This window comes from Sporothrix schenckii (assembly GCF_000961545.1).
Source record: "Sporothrix schenckii 1099-18 chromosome Unknown Cont47, whole genome shotgun sequence".
NCBI lineage: Eukaryota > Fungi > Ascomycota > Sordariomycetes > Ophiostomatales > Ophiostomataceae > Sporothrix > Sporothrix schenckii.
In genome coordinates this window covers 1,291,253-1,308,005 of record NW_015971148.1, presented here as the reverse complement: position 1 = coordinate 1,308,005, position 16,753 = coordinate 1,291,253, and the positions used below count along the sequence as shown (strand labels likewise).

General features: G+C 55.2%; 5 protein-coding genes across 5 annotated transcripts; 3 read left to right on the top strand and 2 right to left on the bottom strand.

Moving 5' to 3' along the window:
* Window positions 1–1,832: 1,832 nt before the first annotated feature.
* On the top strand, window positions 1,833–2,501 carry SPSK_10534 (uncharacterized protein; the record flags this gene model as incomplete). The annotated part of the gene is made up of 1 exon (XM_016736910.1): window positions 1,833–2,501. The coding sequence occupies one exon, from the start codon at window positions 1,833–1,835 to the stop codon at window positions 2,499–2,501; it is 669 nt and encodes a 222-aa protein (XP_016585002.1).
* A 2,110-nt stretch (window positions 2,502–4,611) lies between these two features.
* SPSK_02928 (intron-binding protein aquarius) lies at window positions 4,612–9,650 on the bottom strand (the record flags this gene model as incomplete). Its single annotated transcript, XM_016729776.1, has 4 exons — window positions 4,612–5,177; window positions 5,276–7,620; window positions 7,682–8,989; window positions 9,088–9,650. The coding sequence occupies 4 exons, from the start codon at window positions 9,648–9,650 to the stop codon at window positions 4,612–4,614; spliced, it is 4,782 nt and encodes a 1,593-aa protein (XP_016585001.1).
* Window positions 9,651–10,001: 351 nt separating this feature from the next.
* On the top strand, window positions 10,002–12,942 carry SPSK_03022 (THO complex subunit 1; the record flags this gene model as incomplete). Its single annotated transcript, XM_016729866.1, has 4 exons — window positions 10,002–10,259; window positions 10,332–11,240; window positions 11,269–12,390; window positions 12,454–12,942. The coding sequence occupies 4 exons, from the start codon at window positions 10,002–10,004 to the stop codon at window positions 12,940–12,942; spliced, it is 2,778 nt and encodes a 925-aa protein (XP_016585000.1).
* A 666-nt stretch (window positions 12,943–13,608) lies between these two features.
* SPSK_03327 (uncharacterized protein) lies at window positions 13,609–15,092 on the bottom strand (the record flags this gene model as incomplete). Its single annotated transcript, XM_016730165.1, has 2 exons — window positions 13,609–14,028; window positions 14,094–15,092. 2 exons carry the CDS (start codon window positions 15,090–15,092, stop codon window positions 13,609–13,611), a joined length of 1,419 nt encoding a protein of 472 aa, XP_016584999.1.
* A 267-nt stretch (window positions 15,093–15,359) lies between these two features.
* SPSK_10546 (uncharacterized protein) lies at window positions 15,360–15,584 on the top strand (the record flags this gene model as incomplete). Its single annotated transcript, XM_016736918.1, has 1 exon — window positions 15,360–15,584. The coding sequence occupies one exon, from the start codon at window positions 15,360–15,362 to the stop codon at window positions 15,582–15,584; it is 225 nt and encodes a 74-aa protein (XP_016584998.1).
* Window positions 15,585–16,753: the final 1,169 nt, after the last annotated feature.

The following is a 16,753-nucleotide window of genomic DNA, read 5'->3' as shown; positions in this document are numbered from 1 at the left end:
ACCTGTTCAGCTATTGTTTGTGATGGAAGCCGATCGTGCGATGAAGGAGCCGAGTCGTTCACGTCGAGCGAGCGCGAGAGGATGGGCTTCTCGTTGCTTTTCGCGGTGTCTCGACCGTCGAGGGAATGGATGTCGAGAGTGACGGAAAATTAAGTTCGCGGTTGGGGCGCAGAGAATGAACGAAAGTCGCGGCGACGAAAAAAAAGGTCGGTGGCGAGGAACGGGGCGTCGGTTCGCTGTTCTGTCTTCCTGTCGAAAGGAAACGAGAAACAAGACGAGACGAGGACGTCGCGCTGGTCGATGACGAAAACTAGAAAAGAAGATTTGCGCCTCCACGCAAATTCAAGAATCCCAAAATAGGCCTCTTTGTTTTTTTTTGCTGGATTTCCGTTGCCCCCGTACACAAACGGACGCAAGAGAAACGCAAAAAAAGGGTAAGAGGTGAAAATGAGGGACTGGGGGAAAGAAAAGAAAATACCACAGATGCGCGAAGCTGCGTTCTGTGATAATGTTTCTTCTCGGGGGGGAGGGAATAAAGTTGTGATGGATTCACTTGAGGTCGTGAAAGGGGGAAGAAAAAACGAAGAAGGGGCGAAGGCACGAGAAGGAGAAAAGGGAAGGGACAAATTTTTTTTGGAGGAAGGCGGGAGGCGAGTGGCCCGTTCTCCACCCAAAAAATCGCTGGACGGGGAGGGAGAAGGTGCGAGTCCAGGTGGTGGGCGAGTGGTAATAGTGCTGGGTCGCGCCAGCGCGCAAACACAGCAGACCTGGCAGGGCGTCCAATTTTTTATTTTTTATTTTTTAAATTCTTGGGGGATTATTTAGGTATTTTTTAGGCCCCTTCCCCCCATGCCCAATTTTTTGTCCCTCGCGCACATGGGGGCACGGGCCATGCAAATCCTCGTGTACATGAAGCGATTAGGTTCGCCCAAGAAAGGAAGGACGGACGCGAACGGACATAACAAGTCACTCCACCCGCACATTAGTAGGAAGGAGATACCGAGTGCGGCCCTGGCTCCCTTATTCGCAAATGCTATTTTCGAGCGCTGTAATACGTCCAATTATTACTGTGCTACGCAGTAGCCTCCAGCGGATACAAGCATATCAGAGAATCTCGTACATTTTGTGTAGTTTGTCAATTCAAGCAGCCATTCTCAGTAGCAGCATATACTGCTCTCACTGACTGCTTCGATCATTCACTTTCTTCGTCAGGGCCGCAGTGCAGCACAGCATCGCTCTTCAGCCTACGATGTGTCTTCAGCTGCAGCCTCGGCCTCCGCCGTGCTCTGTAAGTTGCATATGTGAGAAATGCGACGAGGCGCAAACGAAGGTGGAAAAAACAAAGTGAATGGCCCTTTTGTGACGCGACTACAATTTAACGCTGTACGAAGTATGTCATAGAGGGAACAGCTGTCTCGGGGCGGACCAGTCAGCCAGAGCTCAGAGAGGTGGTAATCGGTTTGTGCGATTTGCAACCCGCGCTAGTCAAGAGCTTTCTTGTAAGAGAAGAACAGCCACAGACCAAGCCAGAGGACTAGAGGACTGGCAGATACGAGTCTCAATGGAGATTGGAGATTGGGAGGTTCAAGTCCGCGTTTGTAGGCAACAGCACACGCACAAGCTCCTGTGTCTGCGTCATAGCCATGAATGACCAAGATAAAACGCGGCACACTGCATCGATGTTCACCACCGACCAACCCGACAGGTTGACAGCGAACGACGTACATACGTTCGACTTACACAATGTGTCCATCCCGTTACTCTGGACGAGACCATGACTAACTCTGACGTGATGCAGCCAACATCTAGCGTGCGCAGGCCATGTTTGCATGATGCATGTCCGCTGTGGAGGAGTGACGCTGGTCTTGACAAGGCAGACGCTGCACGACAGAGGTGGAGTTACCATGACGCTGGAGAGGAGACAAGAAGCGGCGGAAAGCAAACTGTATGGATTAGAAATGGGAGAAATGGGACGATCCCGGTTTACAAGGGACAGATACAGAGGAATGCAGCATGCACTTAAGCGTGCAGTAGCGGTGCATTCCGAAGGACGACCGAAGAGGCAACTGCCCAGCGGCCGCAGACGCAAGAGAAGGATCAATGGAAGAAGAGAAGAACAAAAGCAGGGAAAGAGCGACGAGCAAGGCGAAAATGGCAGTGGGTGCATAGGAGGAAAGTGTGGAAACGAGCAGGGAACAGAAAGGGCCAGGTTGCTAGGCGGACAGGGGCCAACCGCGTTTTGGGTTTGGGCTGCCGGACGAGGCGCGTCGAGATGCCTTGGGGGCGGGCCCCTGCGCTGTAACTGTGCAGGCCTGTCAGTGCGCCGGGTGAAGAAAGTGCGACGGGTGGGACGAAAACGCGACACGAAATGGAAAGAGCGGTTCCGTCTGCGATATGTCGATTTTTTTTCCCCCCCGCAAAAACCCAGTCTGCACAACGAGTGTACGGAGTACTCTCGCGTCCTCTTACGACTCCATCTTAAAATGGACAGACCGAGTTGAGAGGCGACATATGGCTCGTCGTTTGGGTATCAAAATGTCAAGGCCTCGTCTTTTCTCGGTGTCTCGTGTCTGGGGATACTGGCGCCTGTTTGTGGCGCGTGTGCCTTCCGGGCGTTGCTAATATGCCCACATTTAGGCCACTTTAACCGAGTGCTGAACCTTGCAGGGGACTCTTCCAGGGCAGTTTAGGCCACTTTTATGACCTGTCGCACCACTTTTAATTACAGCGCGCTGGGCAACAATTCGGCTTCTTTTCTATTCTTTTTTTTTTTGTGTGTATGAATTAATTCCACCATGCGCCGCTCAAACAACGGGTTGTTCGTCCCATGTCTGCCTTTGTTTCGGTGACGGATGAGCCTGTTCAGTGGACAACAGGAGATTTAAAAGAGTAAAAATAGCCGTGTTACCGAGTTTCTTTTTATCTTCGTTTTATGTATTTCATTTTATTTTATTTTATTCTTTTCTCTTTCAATTCCTTCATCCTCGTTTATTTGGGGTCCCCATCTCGCCCCTTGAAACGGCTGCCAGTGCCTTGTACCTTCTGCAGGACATTGCATCTGTCGGGACAGACCAGCGCAGATTCGACCATCTCCTACTGTCTCACCCCGTCTTGATATGTGTTGACATGTCTTGATTTCATGGCTCGATGTTGTTCGTCTGATATTGCGTGTTTTACCCTGGGTATGATCATGGGTGGCAGTCTCCCTCGGTTCGGTCGCCGGTGCGTTCCTGACTTGCAGTGCATGCATCGCATCTGTGCATCCTGGACTTGGGCGCAGGGATGGTCTACAAATTGGTACTGGTCTTTTTTTCAATTTTTTTTTTCATCCTTCTTTTTGGCGTCGCGTTCCTTGTTTGCTTTCTGGTTCATCTCTTTCGTCTCCCTTGCCAGCCACCTGTCAAATGGCAGAGTTACAACGTAAATAACAAAGGTACTCCGTACGTCTCTGTTTTAAATGCAATATCACTCCGGCTATACTCTGCCATGTTGTGTTTGGCTGGGGTCGATCCGGGGAACCAGACACAGCTGGCTGTCGACTCTCTCAACGGAGCGGCTGATTCAATAATTATTCAATACGGAGTACCAGGACATTGTCCCGTCGATGCAATAGATCCATAATCTCCAGCCACCTTTAGATTTTTGTCTCTCTTGTTTTGTAATGTTCTCTCATTCTCTAGCCGGTGCTTCATCCCACATACACACGTAGTCTTCCGCTTTCCTTCTCGCCGGGTTTCTTCCCTTTTTTAATTACGACAACACCTCTGTTTGTTTGCAGGAATAAATTGACTGTGTGGTGTGGGCAGAAAAGCGGGTAGAAGAGCCGGGCCTGTGTAAACAAGACAAAAAAAAAGATAATCGTATTGCTGTAGAGCCGGCATGACTCTTCGTCCTCTTTCTGTATGCTGTGTGCAATTCTTGCCGTATTACTCCGTATCGAGACGTTCAATGTCATTTGCTGCCTAAGCAATGGTATTTTCGCAACTGTTGGTTCGTTTGGTAGCATTCATTTTTCTCATTTTCCTTTTCCGGCCCTTTTACTGTATTTATTGTAACCCTGTTGGTTTGCCAAATCGCCACAGAAGAACGAAAACAGCGTACTTGCTATCGCTTGCTATTGTAACACTTCGGAAAAAAATGGTAGGTATAGCAACAAAGTGTGTGGCTCGTTGGTGGCTGCATCGTCTTCAGCTTCTCGTTCTTCTGGTATTATTTTTTGTTCCTTTCTGCAGAGGGTTTTTTATAGCAAAAGTTTGTGCGCAGCACAACATTGCCCCTATGGGCGTCCTCTGTCATGTTTGCTTTTGCTAGGGCGAATATGCAAGCGGCCTGCAGACACTTCCCCCGTCGTATTAAATCGGTGACGCATTTCGTGAATGCTGCATTCTGCAGTCAAGCGGCTGCCGAGGTGAATTACTCTATTCGGAACCTCTCCGAGTACGCAGCTCACGAGTGAGAGACGTAAAGAAATAAAGACAAATTTTGTCAAAACAAAAAAAAGGAAAAAAAAAATGACCATAATGTTGGACAGTAAATTAGTTCTGCTCGCCTCGCTCACTCTGTTTCTATATACGACAACTCCCAACTCCTCCATCCCCCCGGGGCCCCCCCTCAGTTCTTGTCATGTCCATGCGCTGGATCCGGCCCGTCGTCATCGCCGGCTTCTTCACCGCGGGGATCGTCGTCGTCGTCGTCGTCTCTACCGGGCAGCGCCACAATATCCTCGCCGTCGTCCTCCCGGGCTGGCGCTGGCAGCACGTCAAGTCCTTCAGGGTCCTGGCCGTGCGCATCGCCGTCTGTAGAATTTGCCGCCGCCGTCTTTGCTGCTTCCGCCTGCATCTGCTGCAACCTCGTCTGGGTCATCTCAAAGACGTACTGCCCTAGGTGCTCTAGTCCTTCCATGGTGACCTCGTTGGCCAGCGTACCGCCGGCAGCTGCTTTGTTCTCGTCGGCAATGACGCGCTTCGACGGCCAAAGCTCGCCCGTGACAAGCGCAAGCTTGTCGGGTCGCTGCAGCAGGATCTGGAACGCCTCGCGCAATTCGGGGCAGGTCTCAAAGACCTCGCGGCGGCCGAGAATGTACAGACCCAGGCGCGCACGCGACAGCGCCACAGACAGGCGGCGGATGTCGCGCAGGTAGCCCACGCGGGATGTACGGGTGAGGGACAAGATGATGTCTGAAATGTTAGTAGTGATCGGGCTAAAACATAAAATAAAATACACAGGTAAATAAAAGGGCACCGCAGGGCCCTGGAGTGAGCCTGGCGTTACGTACAATCGTTCTGCTCGCCTTGGTAGCGGTCGACCGTAGTCAGAATCTTGGGCAGGCCGAAAATGGGGCTCTTGCGGCACCGGAACTCGAGCACGTCGCGAATCAGCGCCCGCTGGCCGGCATACGTCGTCAAAATCGTGATCTTGCTGGCCGGGTAGCCCAGCAGTCGCATGTACTGGAACAGCGCCACCGCGTACTCGGCCTCGCCCAGATTCTGGATAAAGTGCGGCGACGGCTCCGACTCGCCGCGCCCGCGGTAGTCGGGCACGTTGATAAACTGGTAGTCGTAGCGGAAGCCCGCGTTGGCCGTTAAAAAGGCTGGTTCCGTCTGCACGTGCGGCAGGTCCACGAGCCCCGGGTAGCGCCACCGGTACAGGTCGGCAATCGACGGGCGCGCGCGGCCCTGCTGGTCCAGGTTAATTGTGGGCACGCCGAGGCGCACGAGCCGCGAGAACAGCGACTGCTCGAGGTTAGCATAGTGCCGGAAGGCCAGGTTCTGCACGATGGGCGAGTTCTGGAGATGGTCGCCGCACAGCACCACGCGCTGCAGCGGCACTTCGCCGGACGTCGCATTGACCTTTTGCAGCGCCAAGGGGATAAAGTCCTCAATTTCTGTGATCTGCGCCGCCTCCTCCACCACGACGTTGTCGTAATGGAACCCGAGTGCCGCAATCTCCCCACGCCGCATCGCCGCGTGCGTCGACGTCATCGCCACAATGCGCGCTTCCTTGGTGAGAAGGTAGTTGGCCTTATCACGGTCGCGTCGCAAAATCTCAAACGGCTGCACGTCCGCCAGCTCCGTAAATACCTTGGAAATGTGCCGATAGCAGCCGTTGGCGATGTCCAGTACGGCATCGCGGTCGGCGTCCTCGGGGAACAGCGGTTGCGGCGCATCCGCAAAGTAGTTGTGGAACGGGAATGCCTGCACAATGTCGGCCGCCGACGCGCCGTCTGTGTGCACGGCCACGTCGTTGAATTTGGACCATGCCGGCTCAATGTACACCGCGTTGAAGTAGCCAGCCGTCTCGGCCGAGTTGCCATGCGCGCCCGGCGCACCAATGCTTGCCGCCAGCCGCGTCACTTCCTGTAAGTACTGGTTGCGGTTCTCCAAAAACATCTCGACACGGCCGTACTTGCTGAAGCTGGCGCCCTCAATGCTTAGCTCCTCTTCACCGTGACCAAGCCGTAGCAGGTGCCGCTGGTCAATGTCGAGGGCCGCGATTTTGGCAAACAGCTGGTTCAGTGCCTGATTGCTGTGTGCAACCAGCAGTGTGCGCTGCTCGGGGAAGTTGTGGTAGAGGGTGTTGATGATCTGCGTGGCCACATCTGTCTTGCCCGTGCCAGGCGGACCGACAATCACTGTCAGCCCGGGCTGCACGCCCGACATGATGGCCTCGGTCTGTGCTGGCGTGAACCGCACCGAGTTGAGCTTGGGCGCATCGACGGGGTACGGCCCATTGTTGGGCGGCGTGTACGTTGACACCTTGAGCATTTCCACGTCAGCAATCAACGCTGGTTCGGCGTCGCGCCGCCGCTTCTTGGACGGGGGTTTGGCGGGCGCCAGCACCTCGGCGGCTGGTGGCTTGTCGGCCAGGCCCAGCACGTACGGCGGGCCAAAACTGCCAGTCACATCGTCGCTCGGCTCGACTGTCTTGCCCGGCAAGCTTTCAATCAGGTGATGCCAGTTGAGGAACGTGTCGCGGAAGTCGACCTTCTTGATCCGGTTTGGCAGGTGCTTGTAGGTTGCGGCAGCCGGGTCGCCGTAGCCCAGGAACACCTCGTGCAGCCAGGGCGCCAGTGGCACGTCGGACAGCACGAGACTGCGGATCGAGTCGAGCACGGGCTTGAAGTTGTTCTCGCGCCCGTGCCTCCGGATAATCAGGTTGAAGCTGTCATACACATCGGGTGCGCCGTCCGACGACTGGCTCGTGTCCTCTACAAACGAAGCGGCGTCGAGGCGCACCTGCAGCTTCCTGACGAAACTGCGATGCCCATATCCAGCACGACCGCCGCCGCCTCCACTCCCGCCGCGCCCGCCTCGTCCGCGGCGCTGGAAGCCCTGGCCACGGGTGTTTTCAGACTCCATCGGATACATGACCTCGGCTGTGCGAATGGACGTGATTCCGAGTTGTTGCGCAGTCAGTGCAGCGCCGTTACGATTGTTAGTCATAGCCGCATTCCTAGCCTGGTTGGTGTTTACGGCGATCAAGAAGACAGTGTCGTCCGGCCGCAGCGCCTCCCACTCGCGTCGCATAAAGTCCTTGACGCCCCGGAAGTCGATGGCAATCTCGGCCTTGACCAGCGATGGCTTGTCGTCACCCACGAGTGGCGGTACAACTTGTGCAATTCTGAAGATATGTTAGTAAGGATTAGTAAAAGGAAACAGGAGGATATGACAAGACAACTAACGATAACTTCTGAACGGGCATGACCATCTTGCCGATGCGTGTGAAACGTGTCTCGCCCGCGTTTCCTGGCAGAGACTCGACCCGTAACAACGCTGCCTCGATATCTTGGCGAATGCTATAAAAGGACTCGCACCGGTAGAGAACGAGCGAGCGCCAAAGGAAGTCGCCCACCGACAGGTACTGCAGGTTGAGCTTGGGCAGTGCAAGCGGTCGCGACCCGTCGTAGCTGTCGGACCGCGTCAGGCCCGTGTCGAAGAGGGTCTGTTCGGTCGGCAAAATGGACAGGTTGCGTGCCTCGTCCTGGAACGTCGGGCGCTTCTCAAACGTGCCGAGCAGCGCCTCTACCAAGAACGTACGCCCGATCTGCACCTTGCACGAAGGCGGGTACGCGGTGCGCAAGTGCAGTAGGTCTGCAAGCTGCACAATCTCATTGTCGGTCAGCGACGCCAGCAGCCCCGCCAGCTCGTCGCGCTTATCGATGGAGCCGTAGTTGGAAAGCGCCAGCACGGTCAGCTTGTCCTTGAAGTGCTTGAGCGCGACGCGCTGCAGGGCTGCAAGGCGCCCGCAGTGCTTGTCGTACGCCTCGGTCTCGCTGAGCTGCGCGCCCGTCTGGTCGTCGACGCTAAAGTAAGTGTAATGGGTGAGCAGCGATGCCATGTCGCGCAAGAGACCATTTGCCTCGTCGTGGACGACGGGAGACACGGCGAGCGCAGGCAGCACATGCAAGTCCTGTAGGAGCGCATTGACGTAGCGACGCGTGGGTAGCTGGCTCTGCAGATCCGACAAAAACTCGACAAAGCGCTCGCAGTAGCGCACGGCGTCTTGCGCACCCGCCTCGTCAAACAGCACGCCGATGAAGTCGAGCACGAGTGAGTACAGCCACGAACGGTCGAAGCGCAGCCGGGCCTGGGTGGCCGCGTCGCCAGCGTCAAACCGTTTGGCGGCTGCACGCCAAGCCTTGCGCAGGTGGTTCGTCTGGTCGAGCAGCTCTTCGCGGCGTGCGTCATTGGAAATGTTGTGCCACGTTGAGATGGACACGAGAGGCGCGCACTCTTTACGGACAATGGCGCAGTCGAGGCTCTGGAAGGCATGGATCACAAAGTACAGAATTTGCGAGCGGATGGCGAGCGAGAGGCTCGTGTCGAGGCTCATAGTAAGCGTTCGCCGGAAAAACGACGCAAAGTCCAGCGGGCGGTCCGTAAAGACGCCCCATGTGTCGAGGTGTTCACGCTTCTTGGCGTTGGTGATGAGCACTATCAGCAGGACGTGCTGGTCGGAGGCGTCCTCGGTGTAGCCAGGCCACAAGTATCTGGAAAGGAGTAGTTAGCATCGTCGTCTTGACTTGTCCTCTTTGCCGCGTCCCTTCCAGCCGTACTCCCGTACACCACGCCGCGAATGGTGACCTACCCCTCCAATGTCTGCAGCGTCTCTAGTGATAACAGTGCACGGAACGGAAAGCCATCCTTCTCAAGAGGGGCCCAGAGGCCGTCCTTGATCACGTCGTTTTTGACCTTGACCTTGGCCGGCAATTTGCCGCCCTTGAGCCAGTGCAGCTTGGCCAACCGCGCAAATGCCGACTCGCCGTCGGGCACCGCGGTTGCTAGCGGTGCTGTCGCTTTGCTACCGGCCTTGGCCTTGGAGGCCGCGCCGCTCCGAAGCTTCTTGGCCGGAGGCATGACTGGTCCTTGAAGAAGGACTCGTGCTCGGATCGTCGATCGAAGCGTGTCGCGGTGTGCGGCTGCAACGCCGCCTGTGTCACGTCGTGTGCGGTGTCTGCACAGGGCGCGTTCGATCGTGGGCGCGACGTGTGGTCTGTTGTGCCGTCTGCCGGACTGTCTGTAGCCAGAGTGTTGTGTTGTGTCGTCGTTTTGGGCGGTTTTTTCGCCCTCTGATCTGCCGTATACTTGGAGATGCCACTGACAATGAAAGAGACCGGTCGCACCTTCCCTAGCAGCCGCGTTACGTCGCATTGCAGAGGTCCGGCGGGAAGTGGCTCAAACGCGCTAGAAAATTGAAATGGGGCGTCCTGATTGGCCAGCCTCGTCGTACTTCAAACCACACAGATAGGCAGGTGCTAACGGCTAGCTCAAGCAGCTCTGGAGTGTTTGCACTACAGTACTCCGAAGATCCACTTCAATCTGCTTTAACTTCTCGACAATCTAACATCAACGCTGACAGCCACCGCCCACGCACGCCAGCAAGCCGACCACGATTGCCTGGCGCCCAGATAACATTTACACAACGTCGAAATATAGTACCAGATTCTCTTACATCCCTCCGGACGCGCTCGGTAGCGACGTAGCCCTCCTTTCGCGGCCACGATGCCCGGCCTCGAGATCAACAGCCACGGTATCCCGGCCGTCGAGGCGATCGGCGCGTACCTGCAGGAGCTGCTCGACCATGCCGAGACCGTCAAGCCGGACCGACTGCTCGAGCCGACGCTGGCCAAGTCGGACTTTGACGACATCTACGGCCACGTCGCGCGTATCTTTGCCGGCTTCGACGATCCGAATGGCAAAAAACTGCGGCAATATGCGATCGTTGAAACGGCCGCGCGCGACATCTTTGGCGAGCTCATTGTGAGTGACCTGTCCCCTTTTTGGAAAAAAAAAAAATCAATTGTGTATTGTATCAGCCTCTTAACATCCCAGGCCTCTACGTCCATCGACTCACCCGACTTCGTGCGTGTCTGGAACTTGTTTGACATTCTGGCCATTCTCGCCGACAACGTGGACTGCGACCCGCCGCTGCTGTTTTGGCTCGTCGAGGAGCTACTCGACAGCCAGACGATAGCAGGCTGCCGCAAGGTGTTTGACTACCTTGAATCGCGCCGCGAGCGCATCACCGCCAAGTACTTTAACAGTACAAAGCTTGTTATCCTGCGCAGCTGCAACGACCTTTTGCGGCGCTTATCGCGTGCTGATGACACGCCATTTTGTGGCCGTGTATTCATTTTCCTCTTCCAAGTCTTCCCGCTGGGCGACAAGAGCTCGGTCAACCTGCGCGGCGAGTACCACGTCGAAAATGTGACAACATACGACGAGACGCCCGTCACGGCCGAAGCTGAGACGCCGGCAGGAAAGACTGGCGAGGAGGACGGCGGTGCTGAGAAGATGGATGTCGACGAGGCGGCGACAGCGACACCAACTGGCCCTGCCGCCGACCAAAAACCCAGAACCGACTTTACCGCCCTTTACCCCGTCTTCTGGTCGCTGCAGACCAGCTTCAGCCAGCCCAAGAAGCTGTTCGACCCTGACCACTTTAGCAAGTTCAAGGCCGGCATGGAGGCCACTTTGGCCACTTTCCAGCAAATCAGCAGCCAGGACAACTCGCGCAAACAGCGGCAGCTCGACGAGTCACGGCGGGGCGTCAAGCGCAAGCGGGACAAGGAGGAGAGAGAGCTCAGGGAATTGAAAGAGGCCAAGGGGACCAGGGAAGATACGAAGGACATTGAAGACGAGCAGGACGAGCTGGCCGATACGTACAACCCCAAGTACCTCACGAGCCGGGACCTGTTTGAGCTGGAGGCAAGTCAAACCTCGGCCGTCGGCCACATAAAAGTTGCTACTTTACTGACATACGATACAGACCAGTGACTTGACCTTCCGGCGCCATTTCCTGTTGCAGGCGCTCATTGTCATGGAGTTTTTGCTGTCCCTGTCGCCCAAGGCCAAGGAGAAGCTGGCAGGAACCAACGCACCCAACAAGTCCGTCACTTACTCTGACCAGACGCTCAGCAATGAAGATGCTGCCTGGGCCGCGAAGATGAAGCACGACATCACCGATCATATTAAGAATAGCAACAGTGATGGGCCGTACTTCTTGCGAATGGTCGACACCATACTTGCGCGCGACAAAAACTGGGTCCGCTGGAAGATTGAGTCGTGTCCGTCTATCGAGCGAGCCCCCATCTCCGCGGACGAGTTTGTTGCCGCCGAGGAGGGCGCCCAGCGCGCTTTTGGCCAGCGCCGTCGGCGCAGCACCGGCAATATGAACTCCTTCTCGCTTGATTTTTTGGACGAGGAGGATCCCGAGGAGGCTCTGGCCGAGCTCAAGAAACCGGGCCGCTCCCAATTGTCGGCCCTCGACGCCTTTGAGCGGGAGATTGCCGACGAGGACTTTGAGATTGAGATGCCAGACAGCGACGCATCGAAACAGCTGGCCGAGGAGCGCAAGGCCAGCAAGACGTGGCGCGCGCTCCGGATTGTGCGGCAGACCAACCTTTCGATATTTGACAAGATCGACAATGATAACGACGTGCGGCTGATCTTTAAGACGGCCGATGGCAGTCTCCTCGAGGAGGACGAAGACGAGCTGGACGCCGAGGCGGATGGCGTGACGGGCGATGCTGTCGACGGCGACAAGCTGCCGTCTGACAAGCAGGCCGTAGTCCTTGTTGCCGCCGCCGACGACATCGCCGTAGCAGTCGCCAAGTCGCTGGTCGAGCAGAACCCGGGTGTTTTTGGCACTGTTGGCCAGTACACGACGCGCCCGTCGCCAGCTGCTGCTACCGAGTCGGAAGCAGCTGCAGTCGGTGGTGCCAAGAGCTACTTCCAGCATCTCGAATCAAAGGCATTCAACTTGCTTCTCGACGGCGATGAGTTTATCGGCTTCGGCGAGTCGGCTGGTCATCAGTACGGCTCTCGTCGGAAGCAGATCGACGTCGCCTGTGCTACTGGCAAGATTCCCCTGGTACTCATGAACTACGAGGTATGTGTCCCGCCGAGTCATGAACACCTCGCACTCCTCTGCATTTTGTACTAACTCATACAGAGCGTCGATGCTGCCCAGGGAAATGCGTTTGCTGCTCGCTACGTCTTCCTGAAGCCGACCGGCACCGAGGCTATCGAGCCCTTACTGAAAGCGGCCGGCGCATACGAGGCCGACACTGACTTACAGGTTGCCCTAGCGGAGGCCAAGGAGGTTCTCGACAAGCTGGGAGGCGAAGGCCAGCCCACTTTTGCAAAGACGATAGACGTTGATGACGTGGCAGCCGCAGCGACGCAGCTTGGAAACTATGTCTACGGCAGAGAAGAGGCCACGGATACAGACCAGACGATGGGGGGCGTGGAGGAGGCAAAGGCGGATGCAGGCGAGTTCGACGAAGATAAGAAAAAGACCGCTCCGAAAGAAAGTGGCGAGACCACAAACGACGCGGCGGCCGACGAGGCCAAGCCAGCTGAGCCGAGTGCAGAAGAGGACGCCTCGATGGCCGATGCAGGCGACGATGCTCCAGAGAATGCCGTGGCAAACAAGGAGTGATTGATATCCCACATAAAGAATCCTTTTATCAACGGAGTTGGAAATGTACAATAGAGGGAAATTACAGAATCAGCGATCGCAATTCATAATGCTTACGTAGTTCAATACTTGCAAAGAACACTGCTGGACATGCCAACAAACACGCTCGTATAACTATCATATAGAACTAAGCCATATTGGTAAACGCTCTTCAAATGCGACTAATATCTGCTCCTCGTACCTTGTTGATACGTGCAGGTAAGAACCGTTGATCGAGCATTTGCTTCCCAAAATATATGCTGGCTATTTTCGGGGTATCATTCCAAGAAAGCCACCAAACAAAGCCGACAAAAAAAAACTAAAAGTGATAAGAAAATGATTATTAAAAGAAGAAGGAAAAGGACCGCAAGCGATTTGCACGGCGGTTTGAACGTCGTGTTGTAAGCAGGAAAGGAAACGAAATGATGGATCGAGCGCAAGAGTGTATCTCAAACGCGCTGGTATAGGAAGGAAAAGAAAGAAGAAAACGGACGCAAACATAGGGGAAAAGAAAGAACCAAATTCCGTAAACCAACGGTCGTAAACCAAAAGACCGTAACCAAACCGTTTGAATAAAGTCATAGGGCGCGTTAAGAGAAAAGAGTGCACGATATATTGGGGTATGATAACGCGGACAAGAGTGACATCTCACCGCCCAGTTGTGACCGGGTGCAAAAACAACCGACGGCCAATGTTACCAAAGCACACGCTGCTGCAGAAGAGCACGCTGAGCATCCATATAGCGGTCTCGGCTGTGACAGCCGATGCAGAAGCATCAAGGCCGCTGCCGTCATTAGAGGATGCTGACGAGCCGTTCTGATGGAAGGAGGAGGTACCATAAGCACCACCCACACCAGCGCCGTAGCCAACATAGTAGGGACTCGAATGCATGCCCGGATTGGGCATCCAATCAAGATTCAAAATCATGAGTGCACCGGAGCCGACAACGCCAAAGGCAGCAGCGAGAAGAAGGCCTGACTTGGACCGGTCCAAGAGGTACCACAAAAATGGGTTCGCTAGAGCGAGGGTCAACGATGCCTGCATCGTTGACGTCCACGGCAGTTTGCGCTGTGGATATGTTAGTTCTGCAGTGCATAAAGAGACGGGGAGAGAGACCATAGGACACTACATACCATGGCGAATGCAACACCAGCAAAGGCACCAATGCCGCGCACAACGAGCGCCCAGTCGGTATCCGGCGCCGTGCGGGTCTTGCCCAACACTCTACCATTGCGGCCAAACGACCGATCCCAGACACCGTCGAACCATGGTAGAAGCGTGCCAAGCGCAATGCCCGACAGACCCCACGATACCAGGTAGCGCCAATCGTAGCTGGCGACATACTCGGTCGCAGGGCTGGTATCCGCCGACGAAGACGTAGACTCGCCAAGGTCATCAAACGGGATATGGGTCTCGCTGCGCAGACGGGACACGAGAACGCCGTAACCCATTCCGAGGGTGAACAATAAGACCGCTCGAGCGAAAACAGAGAGGAAAAGCAGGATATGGGACAGCGGTGACGGCCCCGTTGACTGTCCGGGCTCTTCGGGGATGCTCTTCCTGCGGCTAAGAGGCGCCGGTTGCAGCTTGATGGTAGGTACGGCGTCGGCACTAAAGCTCTCCCCGCGCCTCCGCTGACGCTGCAGCAACATGAGCGACTGCGATGCCTTCCGCACTTCGTCAATCTCGGCAGCAGACGCGTTCGTGTTTTTGCCTTCTGCATCGTCTTCGTCATCGTTTCCGGGCGCCTCCGCGAGCAGCTCACGCGCTGGTGTCTCGGCGCCGGTGCCCCAAGGTGTGCTAGACTCAAAGATGCCGCTGGCGCCGCCTCCCACACTGCCGCGGCCGGGTGTTGTCGGGCTGAAGATGCCGAAAAGCGTGGACGACGTGAGGTTCATAATCGACTGGGCACGACTGATGGACTCGCTGCCACCAGGTGTTAAGTTGGTGTCGGCGTCGGTCGGCGGCCGCGGGTCAAGAAACTGTGCAGCCTCTGTGTACTGCCGCGGCTGTCGCCGGTCGGGTCGCGAGGCATCCCTACTGTAGATATCCTCTGGAGGTGTGGCGGGTTTGACAAAGGGTCGCCGTGGGATCGGTTGGTGGACGACCAACGGAGGGCCGTTGGTGGACATGGTTAGGTGTATGGGAGCGGGAGCCGGGAACGAGCCGTACGGTTCAAGATAGCGGGTATAAAACAATAAATACTTCGTATAGTTCACGCGAGGAAGCAGGTCCGCAACAAACGTTGGGCGCTGTAGAAATGCCGTCAGCTTTGTTAGTCGGTATTTGATGCGAGGTATGAACGGAGGTCGGAGTCGAAGTCCGTGGGGCGAAGGACGAGGTGAAAAACGTCCAGAGCAGTGCCAGAGCGTGATATGAGGACGAGTCCTATAATTAATATGCGATGCGGAGAGATCGAGAAATCACAGAGACCACAAAGCGAGACAAACACCGCAAGGGACGTCCGAGAAGACGCGAGGAGGTCAGAGACTACTGTCTTAAACAGGCATGTGGCCAGCAAAGCGCGCGACGCCCTCGCAGAATGCGGCAATGGGAGGCAAAATAGCAATGCGAAGGGGGATATGCCAAAGAATGCAATAGAGACAAACGAGATGAAGAAATGAGAAAGAAAAGGAGAAAGAGTACGAGAGTAAAGAGGGGGGGAAATGCAGCGAAAAATGAGGAGTGCACGGCAAGACTGCAATGGTTGCAGGCGCCAGATATGAGGAAACGGACCGTTCGCGCCTGCTGGTTGGGACAGAATGAAGCGCGCCCAGGAAGGAAGAGCTGTGTGAGGGACTAAAAAGCGGGCCACGGCAGGAAGGCAGGGCCCAACCAGCCTACGGACAGCAATTCAACACTACATATGAAGTACGTCGTACGTAAGTATCTGCCAGTCACTTTTGCGTACGAGCTAGCGAATTGTTGCCTTGCGAGTCTTGAAATTGCCTGTTCCAGACAAGTCCCGGCTGGGTTGATGCATACGAGACAGAAACGAAAGCCAAAAAAGCTGTCAGAAATGTCCAAGGCTGAATGCGCTTCCAGTCGCGCCAGGCGCACCTTCCTGGCTTTTATTTTGTCTTGCTCTTCGCCCCAACACTCCTTCCTGGCTTGCCCTCCTTCGCATCCGCTCCTTCCGTTAACCGCATCATAATACCGAAAGACCCATGTCTCCCCTCCACTCGCTGTTTGTTGGGCTATTGTCACATGCTCTTTCTTGGCAAGTCAACCGGCTGACTGCTGTTGCCATGAATATTCACTACGTCGTAGAAAAAGCAAGAGCCCCTCCTTCCTCAAGACGTTCAGACAGAAGGAATGCACGTCAAATGTTCACCGGATTTTAGTAGCGCTACTGGTAAACGACCTGTGGACCATGGGGACGCGCGCCTTCCCCAGACAATGCCGATCAGCAGCAGACACAGAAACAAGCAGGAGCACAACCACAGCGCAAAACGTCTGTACGAAGTACACTTTGCAGCCCATGTGATCCGCCACAATTAGGACCCACTCCTCCACTACTGATGACCTGACTACGATGTAGGGAGTACGAAGCTCCCTACCAAAAGTATTGTCCCACCGCCTTTTCTGCGCTAGTACATACATGTACAAGCGTTAATGTGCCTTAAAAATACTTGGCACTGTATTTATTTAGTGCTTATTTCACTAAAGATTAGCACGATATTCACTAAAGTTACCGCTAGAGAAAATTTTTGTTAGGGATTATAGTGCCTAAGCTTTAGGGACATAATACGGTACGCAAATTATTTTGGGCACGGAGTTTTGCCGGTGTTAT